At 56.6% G+C, this 20,295-nt stretch overlaps 1 protein-coding gene across 1 annotated transcript in view; it reads left to right on the plus strand.

Annotated features, from left to right (window-relative positions):
- SMAC4_04816 (uncharacterized protein) overlaps positions 1-20,295 on the plus strand; it is a gene marked incomplete at its 3' end in the record, with an annotated part of 35,057 nt that overhangs the window by 474 nt on the left and 14,288 nt on the right. Inside the window, exons 2-9 of the mRNA XM_066090188.1 lie at positions 35-5,209; positions 5,264-12,641; positions 12,696-13,201; positions 13,259-14,153; positions 14,277-14,378; positions 14,466-14,558; positions 14,621-15,798; positions 15,859-20,286. Of these exons, the coding sequence (XP_065945914.1) occupies positions 221-5,209; positions 5,264-12,641; positions 12,696-13,201; positions 13,259-14,153; positions 14,277-14,378; positions 14,466-14,558; positions 14,621-15,798; positions 15,859-20,286 (19,569 nt within the window). The 5' untranslated portion in view covers positions 35-220. The remainder of the gene's footprint in view (positions 1-34; positions 5,210-5,263; positions 12,642-12,695; positions 13,202-13,258; positions 14,154-14,276; positions 14,379-14,465; positions 14,559-14,620; positions 15,799-15,858; positions 20,287-20,295) is intronic.

The following is a 20,295-nucleotide window of genomic DNA, read 5'->3' on the forward strand; positions in this document are numbered from 1 at the left end:
TCGCGATCGCTTACCATCTACCACCCCTACCTAGTCGTAGTGTTTTGCACAAGAGTATCGATACCCCGTATTTCGCGAATAGACACGCAACTGAACGACTGTAACGAATGAACGACACCCCCTACCAATTGCATCAATATCAACGACGCATACACATCGCCAGCCGCAGATGAATGGCCCGTAACGAAACACATCATATCTTATACCCACGCGGTCAACAATGATTCCGCGAGACCAACGCCGCCGGAGCCCCGAGAGGGAGCGTCGCCGACGCGCTGACCGCCGCCATTCCAGAGAACAGCTCGCCGCTGCCGCCCTCGCCGCCGCCACCGTCGGCCAACAGACTGCTGCTGCCGGCCCGTCCTCCTCCACCCGATCCCGCGCCAACTCCAGTACTTCGTCTTCCGCCGTCACCTCCTCCGATGAAGACAGCGCCCCCAAGAACACCGGATGGGGCTTCCGCTCTTTCTTTTCCTTGGCATCCTCCAAGAAAGTACGAAAGCGCCGATCTTTTCGAAAGAAGAACTATTCCTCGTCTTCCGTCGACAGCAACTTGGCCTATGGCGGTTACCAGTCCAGGTCTTCCCTAGAGTCGCAGAGAGGTGTCAGGAGAAGGAGCGGGCCGCAGAGGAAGATTAGCCAGACCTATTCTCAACACTCCCACCACGACAAGGAGTATCAGCAACACAAGGACCAGCCCAAGGATCAGTACCACCAGCCGAAGGATCAGTATAATGATCATCAGCAGTACGAGCCTCAGCATGAGTACCAGCGCCCAGAATATGTGCCGCAGAATCAATATGCGCCCTCGGACCAGACCACACCAAGACCATATGTGGCCCAGCCCCAGTATGCGCACTCGGACCAAACTACACCACGCCCACAGCACCAACAACAGCCACACGCGCATCCCGAGCCGTACTATCGTCACCAACATCAGCAGTACCACCAGCAGCAACCCCATGGTTATCAGCACCCTTCGCAGTACCACCATGACGAGCCCGAACACGATCCAGAGCTCTTTACTCCTGATGGCCGACCCAACTTGGCGCGAACAAAGACGGATGAGGAGATTATTGAACTTGGGCGCAAGATTTCTGACCTTGCTAGGGCTTCCAACCTCCGTGACCTGGAAAGGGCTGGCAAACAACGCCCATCCCAGCTGGTAGGTGCCGCGACCGCCATCTCCAACTTCCGCCGCCAGAATTCGAGGAGGAATGGACGCCGCGGTCTTGCTCCCTCCAAGTTTAAACGCAATGAGCAAAATGACGACGATCAGGGCTGGGACACGGCTTCAGACTCGGACTCCGACTCGGGTGACAACACGGAAGAGGCCAGTGCTAGTGACTCTGACCTCGCCTATGGTTCCTCACCTCACTATTCGGACGATAAGCTGTCTTCTCCCCCGGCTGCCGCGCCTCCACCACCGACCATCAGCCCTCAGAAACCCTATGTCAGGAACAAGGCCGTCGATCCCTCCAAGTTTGGTCCCGTCAACTCCTTGCACGGTCTTGTGACTCCTCTGAATAGCTTCCGACCGACTGAGAATGCGCCCCCACCCCGTCAGTCGAAGCCTTGGCTTAACAGATTCGAGAACGATCCTCTTCCTGAACATCCTACCCCGGCGGATGAGCTTGATACACCAATGCAGATGGTCTACCCGGTCGCTACCCCCGATCCCCACAGGTTCGATGCCGTCACCAGTCCAACTCTGGTATCCGGCTCACCCCTGATCACGTCACGACCCGTTGCTGTTGCCATCCAGGCCCCCAAGCCCCGTGTTCCAGTCTCGACACGCGCCCTGGAGCAACATCAAATGCCGCGCCAGAGATCAGCCGATGGTAGGCACCTTGTGGCCGACTCAGCCCTGGCCAAGTCCATTGGAACTGCAGCTAATAAACATGAAGTAATCCGGGATGATACGCCACCCTCCAACTACCGACAACATCGCTCGCGTGCTTCTGATATGAGCACTGGTTCCACTCACCCATCTCATGCTTCTCACCATTCTCAGGTTCCGTCGCACCATTCTCATACTTCGCACACCTCTCACGTTCCGGTCCATGTCCAGGTCCCGCTCCCTACGACCCGTGATCTCGAGTTCGATGATTGGCACGACTTCGAAGACCGCCACAACCGCCTAGCCTCCGATGTCCCCAAGTTTACCGACCCGGCTGCTGCCGGTGTTGCCGCGACACTCATCGGAACCGCCCTCTTCCAGGATCGACACCGACGAGACGACGAAGAGGAACGTAGCCTGGACCCCAACCACGTTCTGGCCGAGTACAAGGCACGCGTCCAGCAGGAGGAAGAGCAGCGCCGGAAAGTCGAGGAGGCCGAGAAGGAGCGCCTTGAGAAGGAACGCCAAGAACGGGAGGCCCGTGCTGCCGCTGCCATCAAGCGGGAGCGTGAAGCTCGTGAAGCTCAGGAGGCCGCTGAGCGGGAAGCTCGCGAGAAGAAGGAGGCAGAGGAGCGTGCCGCCGCTGCTGCTCTTCAACTGGCCGTGCAGAGAGAACGCGAGGAGCGGGAAGCGCGTGAGGCTCTTGAGAAGATGCAGAGGGAAGCTGAAGAACGCGCTGCTGCTGCCGCTGCCGCTCAACGGGAACTCGAAGCTCTTGAGAAAGCTCGTCGCGAAGCCCAGGAACGCGAAGTCCAGGAAGCCATCGAAAAGGCCCGCCGTGAAGCGATGGAACGCGCAGCCGCTGCCGAGGAGCGGGAACGTCAAGAGCGTGAGCATCTTCAGAATGTCCGTCGCGAGGCAGAGGATCTTGCTATTGCTGCCCGCCGAGAGCTTGAGACCCGCGAATCTGCGATTGAGGCCGTTGCCAAGGAAGCTAGGCGCCTCCGTGACGAAGCCGATTACCGCGAACAGTACGAACGCCGTGTCCGAGAGGCCCGTGAAATGCAGTACAAGGAGGAACGCCGAATGCATGATGCTCGGTATCGCGCTGAGCGGGACAATATGGTTGTCGATATTGAGCCCAGACACCGTAGCACTAGCCGGCAATCGAGGGATGAGTCTCCCGAGGAAAAGCGCTCCGATAAAGGTAAGGAGATTGACCGCGAGGAGCACCACCGTCCCAAGCCTCAGCCTGTTACCATCATCAACGAGCGCGACGTTCCGAAAGACGAGCCCAAGCCCAAGGTCGAAGAGCCCACCCGATCCGTTCCGGGAGAGAAGCGAGAGAGTATGGGCGACACCCTGAACCCGGAGCCCAAGAAGCCCAGCAAGGAGGAAAGACGTGCTAAGCGCGCCGAAACTCGCCGACTCCTCGCCGAAATGCAAAAGGAACTCGAGCTCGAAAAGGAACGGGCTAGGAAATTGGCCGAGCTTGAAGCCGCTGAGCAGCAACAAAAGAAGCCTAAAGAAGAGGAACCTCGCAAGTCTAGCCCACCTGTTGTGCCAGAGTCTTCGAAACTCACCAAGGACCAGGTTAGTCGCGACTCCAAGGAAGCACCAGCTCCAGGACCATCCCCTTCGAAGTCCCCTAAAGGCGTAATTGACCCATTCCAATTTCAGGTTCCGGATGATGCCTTTGCCACTCCCGTTTATGCCACCCCGGCTAGGCCATTGACTCCTCAGGTCCATACCGTTCCCGAGCCTGATTTCTCGCCTCCCAAGCGCCGTCAAGTAACCCGCCAGTTGACCGATCAGGAGCTTGAAGTTCGTGAGAGAATAACCCGTCGTGATACCTTTGAAATCGAGAAGCGCCAGGAGGAAATCCGCAGGAGCAGGAATGCGTCTGAGCAGCCAACTGGGGATTATTTCGACCCAAGGACTGCTTCCGAGGCGGACATGAAAACACTAACGCCGGAGGGGCCCGAACGTGAGCGAAGCCGGAGCCGTAACCGGGCGGGAAGCCGTGTCCGCGAATCCGAGCCACTGCGCGATATCACCGAAGAACCTGGTCGTGCCCGCAGCCGCAGCCGTCAACCCAGTTACGCTCGCGAGGCGGAGCCAAAGCCAGATCCTCAGGTCGAAGCTAACAAGTGGTACCGTGACTACAAGAATAGCCAGCGGAACGAACGCTTGCGCAGCAGCTCGCCTAATCGATCGGTCGTGGATAAGTATGACGATTCAAAGTCCGAACCATCGTCACCTGTCATCGTCACAGCCGAACCAACGATCATCACGGCCGAACCTAAATGGGTTACGGTCGAGCCTGCAGATGATGGAAAGCCCGCAAAGAGCAAGTACGCCGAGCCCAATGCCGATGTGAAGATTGACCATGTTATCTTGCCGAGAGATCTGCACAAGTTCCTCACACCGTCGGAGGATCATGCCAGTCTTCATGCGCCCGCTGGAAAACCGATGTTCAGTTCGAGAGATCCGTCGTGTGAGAGGGAGAGGCCCTTGTTGACTTTGGTGTTGCCAACGCCCGCGCCCACTCCGAACCCAGAACGCCAACGGAGGGAACGCGAAAGACAAGCTGCCCGCGAGCCTCAGACAGGACCCATCGAGACCAAGCCTACCTCCGAGGACCCCAAGCCAACGCCCGTTGCTGCCGACGAATCGAAGAAGCCGAACTACATCCTCAATGCCCGCGGTGAAATCGAAATCATCGCCCCGACCCCAAAGGATGAAGACAACGAGTCCGTCAAGTCAGATGGGTGGGTGGAGCCCGTGGCTGATACGGGTTTGACGCATGTTGTTGCGGACAGGTCGAGGCAAGCAGCCGTGGAAGCGATCAAGCGCGCGCTGTTGCAACCCAAGAAGGAGAGGAAGGCGAGCAGTGCTTGGGGAGCGCTTGGTGGTGCGCTGCTCAAGAAGGTTGCTGAGGATAGAAAGGCAGCCGCTGAGAAGAAGGCCGAGCTCCCGGCTGCGGAGGAGAAGAGCGCTGCTCCTGAAGTCGAGGAACAGATTGAGGTCCCAGCTTCGGTTGTTGAAGCTCCAATTGTTGAAGAGCAGAAATTGCGGGAGCTCGAGCCTGAGACAAAGCCGGCTGAGGTTGTTGCGCCAACAAAGACTGAGGTGCAGCCCGATGTTGAACTACCCCGCCAAGCCCTGCATCCCGCTCCGGAGCCGCATCCGGAGCCGCACCATGACGCGCCGCCGGTCCCCACAATTGCCATTCAGGAACCGGAGAGCCCGAAAACGACTGAGGAGACCAAGTATGATGAGCCTAAGGAGGAGCCAAAGGATGAGGGGCAGAGTGCGCTTCCCGAGGGAGATTCTCATGAAGAGAAAAGAGATGAGGCTATGCGTCAGGTGAGAAAGCAACATCATCACAGCGGACGATTACGATTGCTAACCTAGTAACAGATTGTCGATGAACAAACAAGTAGCCCCGTCAAGCCCAAGCGAAAGCTCCCGAAAGGTGTTGTAGAACCACCGATCTTCTCTCCTTACCGCCCTACCTTCTCCGATAACTTCGCCGATGTGCTTTGCGGCGAGAACCCGAACCCCGACACGCATGCCGATACTTATACCTGGCGCCGCGATGGCGTGGCATTAGAGCCGGAGACACAAACTTCTTCTACGAGTGAGGAGTGGGAGTCCCTTCCGCGAGAAGTGGAAATTGATAAGGACGAAACCACGACGAACCCAAAGAGGACATTCAATCCGGATAATCGAGAGCCGCCAGATCGGTTGGGAAAGGAGTTCTCGTTTGAGGTTGTGGACCGCGAGAACTCCCAGACCTATCCCTCCGATGAGAGTGCACGGGAAGGCGAGAAGGTTACCACGGAGCACAGTGGTGTTTCGGACCGCCGACCTAGCCATGAGTTCGCTGATTTCCCGAAGAACCAGACCAATGGCTCGACATCGGGCGGCAAGCACGACCACATCATCACCACCACCACCGAATTGAACGGCAACCATGAGGAGCAGTCTTTTTTAGGTAATGCCGGCACCCATGGCGCAGGTGCCGGCTCGGCAGAAGATTCTGAGGCTGCGACCGCTTCTGAGAGCAAGGAAGCGGAGGCCCAGATTCTCCCTCGCCCAAATGCCACCCAGGCCTCCATGGGCGATATCCCCGTCGCTAAAGCTAAGGAGGAAAAGGAGGAGGAGAAGAAGAAGAAGAAGAAGAAGAAATCACACGACAGCAACAACGCGGGCTCGGACAGTGCCCCCGAGCCAGCCCAACAGCTGCGACACACCGATTCTCGGTTTATCGACCCTGAAGTCCTAGTTCATAGATCCATCACCCCCGCCATCGATCCTCAATATGGGGACCTCCTTCCTTTGCCTCCCTACCCTACTCTCACGGGACCTGGGTACCGCTACCTCGAAGACTTGCCCTCGCCGCTTGATCTTGATCTCGAACAACTTCCTGCACTGCCGGAAAGCCGACCTTCCACCCCCCCACCTACATCTGCTTCCAGAAGCAGCTCGTTCAAGGCCGCCGTGGCAGCAATGATGGGCACCCAATCCATGGTTAAGAGACAAAGGGGTCACACTCGTAGCCGTAGTGCGCTCGATGGGACCACCCCTGTCAGAGTCCCAAGCCAGACTGCTGTTCCTATCCAGTTCCGTCTGAAGGGAAAAAGATCAGGATCGGTTCACTCCCTTCCTCCTCCTGAAGCTTGGGGTCAATCGCCTGTTTCGAGGCCGTCTAGTGCCCATGGTGACCCTGCTGGTGTCTCCGGTGGGACTTCCCCAGTCAGAAGCAGGCCGAGACCCAGTAGCTGGGAAAGTTCAATGAGGGAGATGAAGCCTCTGTATCTTGTTGAACGCAATGCTGCTGTGTCTGGGTCGGCGCCGGCTCGGGTTATTGCTACTGATACTGATGAGGCACTTCCTCCCCCGGAGAGTTTCGAGCTGCCGGATGATGATGATTTGGATTTGTTGCCTGCGCTGCCGGAGAGTGTGCCGGGAAGTGTGTCGGGAAGTGATGCTGGTTCGCCTCTTGTTGCGCCCCAAATTGAGAACCTTGGAAGGAATATGGATGTGCCAAGTGAGGATGAGGAGGAGGTTTTGAAGCCTGTGGAGGTGGATCTTCCTACCACTGAACCTGAGACTGAGGCGGCTGTTGAGGCGGCTCTCCCTGCGCCGGAGGTTGTTTTGAGAGCTCTTCCCGTCACGGCACCGGAGACTGTCAAGCTGCCGGTTGACGAAGACCTTGATCTCCTCCCAGCTCTTCCAGAGAGTGACGCTGGTTCACCTATCATCGCCCCCGCGGATCTCTCCAGGGATGTTCCCGTCGACGAAGTCCTCAACCAGGTCGAAGTCGAAGTCCCTAGCCCGGCTCCTGCTGAGAGGACTCTCCCTGCTCTGGGGACTGTCAAACTTCCGGTTGATGAAGATCTGGATTTGTTGCCGGCTTTGCCTGAGTCCCCGACATTCGAAACTGCTGTGCCCGTGGCGGTTTTGCCGGTCACGGTTCCTGCTGAAGGAACTCTTCCTGCTCCTGAGGAAGTCAAGCTCCCTGTTGACGAAGACCTCGATCTCCTTCCCGCTTTGCCTGAGTCTCCTATCACCGAGGCCGCTGTGCCTGCTTCTTTGCCGGCAGTCACTCCAGAGGTTATTGAGGTGGTCCCGGCTGAGAGGGAACTTCACCTTCCTTCTCCAGAGACCGTCAAGCTTCCTGTTGATGAAGATCTGGATTTGCTACCGGCTTTGCCTGAGTCTCCGACAATTGAGTCTGCTGTGCCTATTTCAATACCAGCGGTTACGCCAGAAGTTGTCGAAGCGGTCCCGGTTGCTGAGCCTGAAGTTGTTGAGGCTCTCAAGGCTATTGAGACTCCCGCTCCAGTTGAGAGGGAAATTCGCCTTCCTTCTCCAGAGACCGTCAAGCTCCCCATTGACGAGGATTTGGATCTTCTCCCAGCTCTACCGGACAGTGGTTGTACTTCACCTACTCTTCGTGAACCAGCCTCCCTTGTTTCCGTTGGTGAGTCTGAGGATGAGGCTTTCGCATCTCCCACGGAGGACATTCTACCAGCTCCACAAGCTGTCAAGCTCCCAGAGGATATCAAGCTTCCTGTTGATGAGGACTTGGATCTTCTTCCGGAACTGCCTGATTCTCCTGCAATTGAGACCATGCCTTCTATCCCCGTCTCGGCTCCTGAAGAAGAAGAGACTCCAAAGACTATCGAGAGGCCGCAGACGATTGAACTCCCGGTTACTATCGCTCCGGCTCCTGAGACTGTCAAGCTCCCGGTCGATAAAGACCTCGATCTTTTGCCTGCCTTGCCGGATAGTCTTGCTACCTCTCCGATAACAGAGACCATGCCAAACCTGCCTTTTGATGAGGAAGTAGCTGAGGAGACGCCAAAGACCGTTGAGCGTGAGGTCCCCGTTCCGGAAAGCATCAAATTACCTGTTGATGAGGATCTTGATCTCCTTCCTGCTTTGCCAGACAGCATCGCTACCTCTCGGACGCCCGCGACCATGCCAACTTTACCTAATCTGGCCCCTGAAGTTGCAGATGCGCCCAAGGAGATCCCGGTTGCCCCCGAGACTATCACACTCCCAGCTGATGATGATCTCGATCTCCTGCCCGCACTTCCCGCAAGTGACAATACTTCCCCAGAAAGAAGCACTTCTCCCGTTCTCGAGAAGGCCGCCTCGCCTGTCATAGTCCCTGTCCCCGAGCCTGAGGCTGAGACAGTAGCGCTACCTGTTGACGAAGACTTGGATCTGCTTCCCGCGCTTCCTGAAAGCGGCCCGGCTTCGCCTACGAAGGAATACTCCTCTCTTGCTACATCGCCGGTTATCGCTCCTGCCGTTGAGAGGGAGATTGATAACGGGACTAAGCCTGTTCCGGATGTCAGCCGTGAGTTGGAGGTGTCCAAGGAGGCTACAATGCTCGAACCTGAGCCGGAGACGATTTCATTGCCGGTTGATGATGATTTGGATCTGCTGCCTTCGCTGCCGGAGAGTGGACCTGCTTCACCTACCAAGGAGCATGCTTCTCTTGCTACTTCGCCTGTCGTTGCTCCTGTCTTCAAGCCTGCACCGGAAACCGTCTGCTTGCCGGTTGACGAAGATCTTGATCTCCTTCCCGCTCTTCCTGAGAGTGGTCTAGCCTCGCCCACCAAAGAGCATACTTCTCATACTACTTCGCCGGTCGCTTCTCCTGCACTTCTCAAGGAGATCGAGACCGAGGCTGCACCTATCCTCACCCTTGACGATGAGGTCGCTAAGGAACTACTACCCAAGCCCGAGACAGTTTCATTACCTGTTGACGAAGATTTGGACCTCCTACCTGCTCTACCTGAGAGCGGTCCAGCCTCTCCTACCAAGGAACACTTCCCCCGTTCTGCTTCCCCAGTGGCCCCCGTACTCGAGAAGGAGCCAGTTCCCGAGGCCACCTCCGAGGTTACGCGTGAAGTAATTCCTGAGCCCGAGGCCGTCTCATTGCCCGTTGACGAAGATTTGGATCTTTTACCTGCTCTTCCTGAGAGTATTCCGGCTTCGCCTACCAAAGAGTATGCTTCGATTGCCACCTCGCCCGTCGTTGAAGCGGTCATTGAGAAGGAACCCATTGTCGAGGCTGCCCCTGAAGTCGTCCCTGAGCGTCTACCGCTCCCAATTGATCAAGACTTGGATCTTCTTCCTGCTCTGCCTGAGAGTGTCCCAGCGTCGCCTACCAAGGAACACGCTTCGCTTGCTACTTCTCCGGTCATCGAAGCAGTTGTTGAGCCCGTTGTCGAAAAGGAGCCTGTTGTTGAGACCATTGCTGATGTTGAAGTTGTCCCTGAGCTTCTACCACTTCCGGTCAACGAGGACTTGGACCTCCTCCCGGCTCTGCCTGAAAGTGCTCCTGCTTCGCCTACCAAGGGACATGCTTCTCTTGCTACCTCGCCAGTCATTGAAGCGGTCGTTGAGAAGGAACCTGCCACTGATGTTATTCCTGTGCTCATGCCTCTACCCATCGACCAGGACTTGGACCTCCTACCGGCTCTGCCTGAAAGTGCTCCTGCCTCGCCAACTAAGGGGTTCGCCTTCCCTGTTTCTTCTTCAGCCGAAACCCCTGAATCTGTTCCTGAGGCTGTCTCCGAGGAGATTCCCAAGGCTCTTCCAAGTGAAGTTATCCCTGAACTTCTGCCTCTTCCCAAGGCTCAAGATTTGGATCTTCTTCCTGTTCTGCCCGAGAGTGGCCCCAGCTCGCCTACTAAGGAGTTTGCTTTCCCGGTTTCTTCTCCCGCAGAAACTCTTGAAGCTGTTCCCGAGGACAATTCCAAGGTTATTTCAGAAGTCAACCCCGAGCTTCTGCCTCTCCCTAGGGATCAAGATCTGGACCTGCTTCCTGCCCTTCCCGATAGTGGCCCCAGCTCACCTGTATCAAGAGATTTTGCAACGCCTGTGGCCCAGCCCAAGGATATTCCAGTCATTGAAGAGATCCAGCAGCCTTCCAAGGCCTCGGAGGATGTCTTGTCAATCACCACCCCCCAGGCCGAGTTCGTGCCACTTCCAGCTGAATCTGACGACGGTCTCTGGGCTTTGCCTTCCCTGCCTCAGAGCCGTGCCGGCTCGGGATACACCTCGCCTGTCACTGCCACTTTCCCGACTGACGAGGTCTCCCCACTCGTCAAGGCCATCGAAGAGATTTCCGAGCTGCCCATCTCCGTCAACCCTGAAACTGTCCGCCTGCCATCTGACGACGGTCTTTGGGCCTTACCTTCTTTACCCGGAAGCCCCGAGGGATTGGGATACGCTTCGCCAGTTGCGGCGATGCCTGCCCTTGGTGTTGAGCCGCCTATGCGGGATCTTGAGGAGTACTTCCCTGATTCATCTGACCAAGAGACTGTCGAGGAAGTCCCGTCGAAGCTGCCGGTTGGGGTTGTTGCGACCGAGTTGCCGCTGGATACCCTGCCTCAACTACCGGCTGATGAGAATCTTGATCTCTTACCTGCCCTACCTGATAGCCGGAGTGAGTCCCCTGAAATTGCTCAGCCGTCGACGCCGAAGGTTGAAGAGACTATTCCCGAAGAGGTCGAGAAGGCTGTTGATAGCCCGGCTGTTGAGCGCAGTCTACCAGTTCCAGAGTCGGTCTCTCTGCCTGTTGACGAGGACCTCGATCTTCTGCCTGAGCTTCCTGAGAGTAGAGGTGAATCACCTGAGCTTGTGCAGCCCTCTGCACCTCAGATTGAGAAGGCTGTTGATGCTTCTGCTCCTGAGGGTAACCTGCCTGAGTCACTTCCTCTGCTCACTGATGAGGATTTGGATCTACTACCCGAGCTGCCTCAAAGCCGCAGTGACTCGCCTACCGCACAGCCCTCAGCACCGAAGGTCGAACAGGCTGTTATCGAGGAGGCCAAGAAAGCTATCAATGTTCCGGATCTTGAGCGTAAGCTGCCTGAGTCAGTTTCTCTGCCTACTGATGAGGACTTGGATTTCCTGCCTCAACTTCCCGAGAGCAGAAGCAGTTCGCCTGGGTATGAGCTCCAGGTTGCTGTGCCAGAAACCGAAGAGACTGCCGAGAAGACTGTCTATCAACCTGAGCAACTACCTCTTCCTACTGACGAGGACCTCGATCTTCTACCTCAACTTCCCGAAAGCAGGAGCAGTTCCCCAGGCTACGAGCTCCCGGTTGCCACCCCTGAGATTGAGCAAGAGCAGCCCACCATCGACAACGTCGCCAAGGATATCGATCTCGTCCAGCCCCAAGAGCCAACCACTCCAGCACTCTCCGAACTACCAAGCCTGCCGGCCGATGAAGATCTTGATCTCTTGCCAGAACTTCCCGCAAGCCGTGATAGCTCACCCGATTTGGCTGTTTCTTTGCCAGTCGAGGACCAGGAGGTGCTACAAGCTGAAGAAGACACCTCAAAGCAGCTTGCCCTTTCTGGGCTTCCCGCCTTGCCCGTGGATGAAGATCTTGAACTCTTGCCTGTGCTTCCGGAGAGCAGGAATGAGTCGCCTGAGCCAGAGGCTTCCGTGCCTGCCAGCGTTCCCGAGCAAGCCGACTTGTCCAAGTTGCCAGCTCTGCCAATCGATGAGGACCTCGATATCCTTCCTGCACTTCCTGAAAGCAGAAATGAGTCTCCTGAGCCTCAGCCTATTTCTTTGCCCAAGGCTATCTCACCAGAGGTTCTTCCTCTTCCGGCTGACGAAGACTTGGATCTTCTGCCTGAACTGCCGGAGAGCCGGGGTAGCACTCCTGATCAAGAGGCTGCAATGCCAGTTGCCGCACCTGAATCTCCCGTCGTTGAAGAGGCTGTTAAGAATGTCCCAGAGGTTGCTGAAGACCTCTCCAAGTTGCCCGCACTTCCCGTTGACGAAGACCTCGATATCCTTCCTGCCTTGCCAGACTCTCCTGCCGTTGACAACTTCCCCGAAGAGGAGACACAGACCAGCCAGCTACTTGAGGAGGTATTTACACAGCCTGCCTGGGAAGAGACGCAACCTACTCAGTTCTCCGACATCGTCGACGAGGAATTCGCCCCAATTGACAGGGCCATCGAAGTTTCCAAGGACGACTTGTCGCAACTGCCCGCTCTACCGGAAAGCAGAAGCGACACGCCGCTCTCTGACCTGCCAGCCCTTCCTGAGAGCAGATCCAGCAGCCGTTCTGAGGACATCGAGACGGCGCCTAGCCTCGAGGACCCGTCAGAACTCCCGCCATTGCCAGAGAGCAGAGAAGATTCGCCCGAGCCCAAGTCACCATTGCCTGTGCTTGGTACCCAACCAGATACGGAGTCGCTTGCCAAGCAGGTTGCCCCTGGTCAATCGTGGAATGAGGGCGAGACGCAAGGTACGGAAGCCAAGATCGATGGAGATTTGAACAAAGCTAATATCGATTGTACAGAAGAAGCCATCCCTACGTCTAACGAGATCATCGTAGGCCACGTCCGCCGCAACTCTTCCGAAGCTGCCCACCCAGGCGATATCTACGAAAAGCCATCCTCCCATAACCAAGCCAAGTCCCCGATGCTTATCGGCAACGACGACAACAACGACCCCAACGAGATTGACTACAAGCTGGCCGAGACCATCTACGAGGACATGTGCGAGGATGACGCTTCTACGGTGGCTGCATCAGACGCCCCCAGCTTTTTGTCCGGCGCAAATGCGGAACAAAAGGAGCAGATTGCCAAAGCCCTTGCGGGCGACTCCGAGGCTACTTCTAGCTTGAGCCCGGAAAGCTCCTTCAGGGTGTTGCAGTATTTGAAGAAGAGGGATGCGGCGATGAAGCAAGGACAGACGTATGAGGAGGAGCCTGAGGAGGTTGTGCCTGGACCTTCCTCGCAGTACGAGGATGAGGAGGAACAAGTCCCACAGGAGATTGAGGAGGCGGTGGAGGCCACTGAAGAGGTACAGTTCCCGATGTACACGAGTTCGATGTTACAGATTGCTAACCAATTGTCTCAGCAGATCAAGAAGTCCAAGGGAGTATCATTCGTGTCTCCAGAGGCTTCCGAGTCCGAGCCCACTCCTCCTGCTTCTGAAAAGCCCACCGTCCTCGAAGACGCACCTACCGATGAAGACATCGCATCTGACGACCAAAGCACCCCTCGCCAAGAGCTTAGGATCGGCATTCCGGGCCCAAGCTCCAGGGTAGCCAATCTCGAAGCGGTCAACGATGAGCTCGAGAATATTCCTGGTACCGAAGAAGCCCAAGAAGAACAAGAAGAGGAACCTTCCAAGGCTTTGACCGACGAAGACAAGCGCACTGAGTCTGCATCGAATCAGGAGGAGGAGTCCAGCGGTGAACCCCAGCCCCAGCCCGGCTCCATCCTCGGAGGCGGTCTGGTCGCTGAGCCTGAGCGACAGCCCCGGCCAAAGAGAGTATCAAGCCCTGACGACCAGTGGGGTACTCTTGGCGACCTGGACGACCTGGATGATGAAGATGACGATGTCAGCGAATACTCCCCAGGCGGTACTAATATGAAGCGGTACTCGCTTACTAGATTGCCGACGTTCCCTGGTGTTACGGCTTTCTTGGGTAGGAATTTTAGGAGCAATTCGGAGCCGAACCCTCACCCGTCGGATGTGCCGGTGCAGGACGAGAGGGATTATTATTCTAGTGATGAGAGGGAGATGCTTGAGGAGGAGCAGAAACAGGATTTGTTGGGAGAGGAGTTGGAGAGACGGTTGGAGGATGTGAAGGTTGATGAGAAGGAGGATGAGAAGGAGAAGAGTGAGGAGGTTGAGGGTGCTGATGAGTCGCAGACCGTGCCTGAACCGGAGAAACCCACGGAAACTGAGCCGGAGCCAGCGCAAGAGACACTTCCTACCAAAGAGCCCGAATCAATCGAAAAGAAGGGTAAGAAGAAGAAAAAGAAGAAGAAGAATAAGGGGAAGGGCAAAGCCGTTGAGCTGGAGCCAGAAAACGCGGAGCCTGAGGCGCCATTACCAACAACACAAGCTGATCTGGAGACAACACTAGCACCTGAAGTCGAAGAGCCCAAAGAACCGGAGCTGGAAGCTGAACCCGAGACCAAGGAGGCCGTCGAACCAGAGGCGGCACCCACAAGCAAGCCAAAGAAGAGTAAGAAGAAAAAGAAGAAGAAGAACAAGAGCGCTGCTGCTAGCATCTTCGAGGAACCAACCATTTCTGACACAGCAAACCCCACAGACGGACCCGGACTCGACCGACATAGCACCTGGCCAGTGGTAAAGAGCGACACCGTTCCAAGTGAGAAGAAGACAGCTCCGGAGAGCGAATCAAGTATGCAAAGCATGTTGTTACCTAGAGGTGAGGAATAGCTCTGTTGACATTTGGTTTTGAAGCAGAAGAAGAAGCCCCGGCCCCCAAGGAGTCCACCACGGACAATGAAAACACCACCACCACTACCACCACCACCCTCCTCCCTGAGGAAACCCCTCTCCCCAAGAGCGGCGACCTCTCCCCTACTGATGTTGGACCCCAGCCACCTACTCCTACTGCTACTGATGAAGCTTTACCTGAAGCAACTGGCCTTGACACAAACCCCCAAATACAGGATTCTTTGGATTCAGCAGCAGAAAGCAGACATCTCCCGAGCGAATCGCTTACCCCCCTGCCGGACCGTCAAGATACTACTGAGCCTGAACCCACGGAAACTGCCAGTCAAGAGGACGAGGATGCGACTACTACAACTAATGCCATTGAGCGCGAACCGGAACCGGAGACAGAGACCCCCACGGCCAAACAAGAGGAGGCCACCACTGCCGATGGAAAGCAAGGTGAATCCCAGACCGACGATAAGGAAAAATCCCAGGAGGAGCCAAAGACAGAGGAGCAACCAGCTACAGTATCGCCAGATCTTGCCTCGCCGACATCAGAGACGTTCACTCCAAGACTTTTGAGACGGTCAACTGCCAAGAAGGAAAAGATCAAGGCTGGAAAGATGTCCAACCCAGCTTCACCTACCATGGGTGCAGGCTGGGGCATCGCCAGCCCTCCCGCTCTGAGCTTGGACAAGGCCCTTGAAGCCGCTGATCCCTTCTCGGCTCCAGACTTGGAACGACGCATGAGAACTGTTAGTGCGACAACCAGAGAAGCAGAGCGCTCAGCCAAGATCGCTGAGAAAGAAAAACTCGAGCGAGCGCTTTTCTTGCAACGCAGGTCTACCTTTGACAACGTTGCCAACTCACCGACATCTTCTACGCATAACAGTGTCCTTGGCTCTACCTCCTCCGTGGCCGTAGAGACTGGTTCCATCGGAGAGGAGAGGCCGGCGTATGCGCTCAAGAGGGCTAGCACCGATAGGGCTGAGAAGAAAAAGAAGCCGGCTGCTGAGAAGAAGAAGAGCAGGAAGTCCGATTGGCCTGATGCCTGGCCGGAGGACTTTGATGAAGAGGCCACAATGCCTCAGGAGTCTGGCCATCCGAGCATGTGGCCTGAGTTACATGGCAGGGCGTCGCCGAGCCCGATTAGAGGTCGGTCTGGGTATAGGACGCCGACGCCGCTTGGGCAGTACATTGAGGTGCGTGAATGTGGAGGAATGACTGGTGATGATTCTGCTGACTCTGTTGGTGTTTTACAGGACGGTGGACCCAAGGACATCCCTCCCCCTGAACCCATCCCTGAGGTTCCTTCGAAACCCATTCCTGATGTTGGCTCCGACACTGCCACTCCTTCCTCGGTAACCAACAAGGAGCTTGGTGGTACTATCAAGGCTTCTGGCAAGAAGGGCCGCAAGAGAAGAAGCTCGTCTCTTGCTGTCCCTACCGATAAGGAAGAGGACGCCAATATTCATAATTCTGAAGCCGAACAGGGTGACTTGGACACTCAACCCTCCGGAAGTGCGCCCGGCACGAAGACCAAGAAGAACAAGAGAACACGGAAGGGCAAGGGCAAAGCCACGGATTCCTCCCCTGCCGCTAATGCTGAGGATGCCGAGGGCCAGGAGGCCTCGGATGGCGATGAGGAGCCCTCTTCTGGCAATGCGCAAGACGCTAATGCTGGCGCTGCCGGCGATGCGTTGGGCAAGAAGAAGAGGAAGAAGAACAAGAAGAAGGGATCTCAAACTCCTTCCGGTCTCATGAGCCCACCTCTGGAGCCGAACCCTGAGGTTGCTCAGCTCACGGCCCAGCTGGCTCAGCTTACCGATTTGGTTCAGCAACTAGTTGTTGAAAAGACCAGAAGTCCCTCGGTGGACCCGGACACTCAAAGTCGCAGCAGGCGAAGCTCTAGTGTTACTAAGGGTAACCCCAAGATTCGCAGGACATCCTCCGGAGGTGGTGGCGATGGCGAGACTCTCTACGACAGCGACGGCTTCTCGATCCACGACGAAGACGAGGAACTCGGCGACGACAACAACGAGACGGTAGCAGCGGACGAGACGACCAAGGCAAAGCGCTTCATGGGCGTGCCTTACCGACGCGGCAGCAAGTCCAAGTCAGACAAGGGCGGCGAAAAGGGCGACAAGGCCAAAGACAAGCATCAACAACAAGTAGGCGAAGATCCAACCTCTGAGCTCGATCCACATGCAGTCCACCTCAAGACTACTCCAAGGGAGGAAGATGAGCAGACTGGCAACAACCACTCCCCCCAAATTCGTGACGTTACCGCAGCTGACAACGAACGCACTCAACTTCAAGAGCTCTTCGCAATCGACAACGTCAACAACGTCATCAAAGATGAATCTCGGGATTCCGAAGCTGGGGTTGAACTCGCTCTTGGGCGGCAAGTCGTCATCGAGCGGCCCCAAGGAAATGAGCACGCAGACGAGCAGCCCGGAGCCCAGCCCGCGGAACAGCTTCAGCAAGGACGGGGACGAGGAAGTCCCGGGCTCCGAGGACGGACCGCCGGACTCGAAAAAGTATCCCCCGTCGGCCAGCAAGCCGGTCAAGAGCAAGGTGCGCAGAGCGATGAGCGGCTTGTCGAGGACCAGGGGCGCGCCCAGCCTGGAACAGATCCCCGAGACGGAGTTCGAGGACTCGGAGCTGGAGGACGGAGCGTCGTCGCCTGGACCGAAACCGGGGATGCTGAACCGCGCCATGACGGGTATGAGTCTGGACAAGCTGGACTTCAGGAAGCCGAGGTCGTCGTCAGTGGGAGGCGAGACGGATCGCAGACCTGCCACGGCCACGGACGCGGAGTCAATCAATATGGAGACGGCGTCAATTACCCAGCCGAAGGGGTCGGCTATGATGAAGAGAGCATTTTCGGGCATGATTCCTACCACGTCGAAGCCACGAGCGAGCCTGGATCAGTCCGAGACGGAGTCGATTTCCGGAGCCAGGCCGAGCATGATGAAGAGAGCCGTGTCGGGAATGATTCCGGGAGCGGCGAAACCACGGTCGAGCATGGACTCGACGGCAGAACACTCGGGCGAACGCAAGATGAGCATGGGCTCCGCGTTCAAGAACTTCAGCATGGGCGGCAAGTCCTCCAGGGAAGCATCGAGGACACGGGAGCCGACCAGTCGGGGACCGAGCATCGATCTGGGTCCACGGGAGACGGACAGCGCGGAGATCAGTCCGCACGAGAGCCCAGCGGTGAGGGCCGAAGTGTTGCCGGATCCGCACCTACATCAAAAGCCGGGAATGATGAAGCGAGCGTTGACGGGCATGAACCCAGCCGCCTCACGACCGGAGATGACGGATCGCCGCGAATCGGAACCGGTGCTCGAGAAGGAAAAGCACAAGACGCTCGACCGGCTGACGTTCGGTATGATGTCAAGGTCTCACGCGACACCAACGGGCGTGGGTACGCAGACTCCGGATTCGGGGTTCAACAGCACGCCCGAACAAGACCTACTGGAGCCATCGAGACCGGGATCTGGGTCGGGGTCTGGATCAAGCTCGATCCATCACCATCAACAACAGCAGCAGTCATCGGAAAAGAGCAAGACCAACAAGACGATGAAGATGCTCGGGTTGGGCGCCTTTACAAAGAAGGACAAGAACCCGGAGTTGGTGGAGACACCGCCGGAGACGAGCAGACCCGGTTCGTCGGGGTCGCATCAAACCACGGCTGCCAAGCCCAGCAGGTTGGATCGGACGATCTCAGGGATGAGTCTGTCCAGGCCAAGGAAGAGTATAAGCCAAGAGACTTCTCCCCTGGACGCGGACTCGAGACCGGGAACTGGTTCGTCAATGCAGCCGCCACAGCAACCGCAGTTCGCGGTGAGACCGGATCCCAGCCCGGCGCCCAAGTCGAGAATGGCCAGCTTCAACAAGGTCATGACGCTGGGGTTGATCAAGGACAAGAGCGAGAAGACTCCGACGCCCAGTCACCACGAGCCGGAGACAGCGACGCAGACGCCTATGGAATCCTCGGCAAGCGCACATTCGAACGGGTCGAGACCGACGAGCTGGAACAGCAACCAGTTCCCCGAGAACCCGGTGCTAGAGGGCAAGCCGAGCAAGCCGCAGACGAGAATGGGAAGAGCGATGTCTGCTCTGAGCATTCCGACGAGCAGGAACAGCGTCTCCCAGGAACGTCCAGCGTCGAGTTACCCGGAGACAACGACCAGTACCAACCTGACGGAACCGACGGACGTGACGGACTCGCACTCGCATCACAGCCATCAGTCAAATCAGACGGCCACCACGGTGACAGACAGCAAGAAGGAAAAGTCAAAGATGTCCTTCAAGAGCGTGGTCACACTGGGAATGGCGAGCAGCAGTCGATCATCGAGCAGTCGGAGACAGAGCGTCGAGCATGGCTCTCAGACCCAGCCGCAGCCGCCAACGGTGCAACAGCCGCCCGCGATGCCGAAGTTGGAACTTCCCAGCTTTGGACTGGGCGATTCCCTACTGGGATCCCCACCGGGAACCTCATCGGGTCTTTCTCCCCCGCCAATCGGGTCGACATCGGCACCTCCGACGTCTTACGGGTTTCCAAGCATGAACCCAGAGACACCGTTAGAGAGACAGAAGGATCTGGAGACGGCATCAATGATGAATCAACCCAAGCCGGGGATGTTGTCACGGACCAAGACGGCCATGAGTATTGGCAGTCGCAAGGATTGGAACGACAGCGCGGAGGCGGGAGAGATGATGATGGGAGGAGAGAAGAAGAAGGTGATGAGCTCCAGCGCGAAAGCGAACTGGAATCGCGCGTTGATGGGGACCAAGGGGATGGGAAAGATGGGCATGGGAGGAATGTTTGGGAAGAAGAAGGAGAAGGAGAAGGACAGGGGGGTTTAGAAGATCCCTCGTTCTTGTTCAAGACTGGAACCCGGACTGGAACTGGGAATGGGAATGATAGGGTGGGGGGTGGAGAGCTTGAGGATGGAGTTGGAAGTTTTGGGGTGAAGAGGCCACTGGAGGTTGAAGAAATGAAGACTGGTGTTGAGGAGGTCACGGTGAGCCCTGAGGAGGTTGAGCTACAGTCTACGTCAGAGGACATTGAGGCTACGCCAGAGGACAGCAATCCTGAACAGGTAGAGCTTCCACCTTCTCCTACAGTTCTCTCTGATGCTGGGGGACCTACTGAAGCCGCTATGGAGCCAACTGAGCGGGAATTCGACCAGCAGCTTAAGAAAGACAACGAGCTACTCTCTTCACTCAACCCTCAAGAGATCGAACTCCCACCTTCACCTTCGGCTATGTCTGAGACCGAGAAGCTTACGGAAGCCGAGATTGCGCCAATTGAACAGATATTAAGTCAGCAATTTCAAAACGACATAGAGCTTCCATCATCATCATCATCATATGCAGTCAATCCTGAAGCTGTTCAACTTCCCGCCTCTCCTCCACTCTCAGCTTTGTCTGATGCTGGTGAACTCGCCGAAGACAAAAATGAGACAATTGAGCAGAGCTTCAACCAGCAATCCTTCAGGGATGCAGAAACCCTGTCTTCCTTCATAATGAACCCTAAAGACGTCGAGCTTCCGGCGCCTCCTTCAACCCTATCAGATGCAGGGCATCTCACCGATACCGAGCCGGTGGTTGAACAAGCCAAGCAGATCGTGGAGCCGCCTTCACCGGCCACCGCTGACCGTGACCTGGCTCTTGACAAGGTAAGAAAT

The sequence above is a fragment of the Sordaria macrospora genome, chromosome 1 (genome assembly GCF_033870435.1).
Source record: "Sordaria macrospora chromosome 1, complete sequence".
Taxonomy (NCBI): Eukaryota; Fungi; Ascomycota; class Sordariomycetes; order Sordariales; family Sordariaceae; genus Sordaria; species Sordaria macrospora.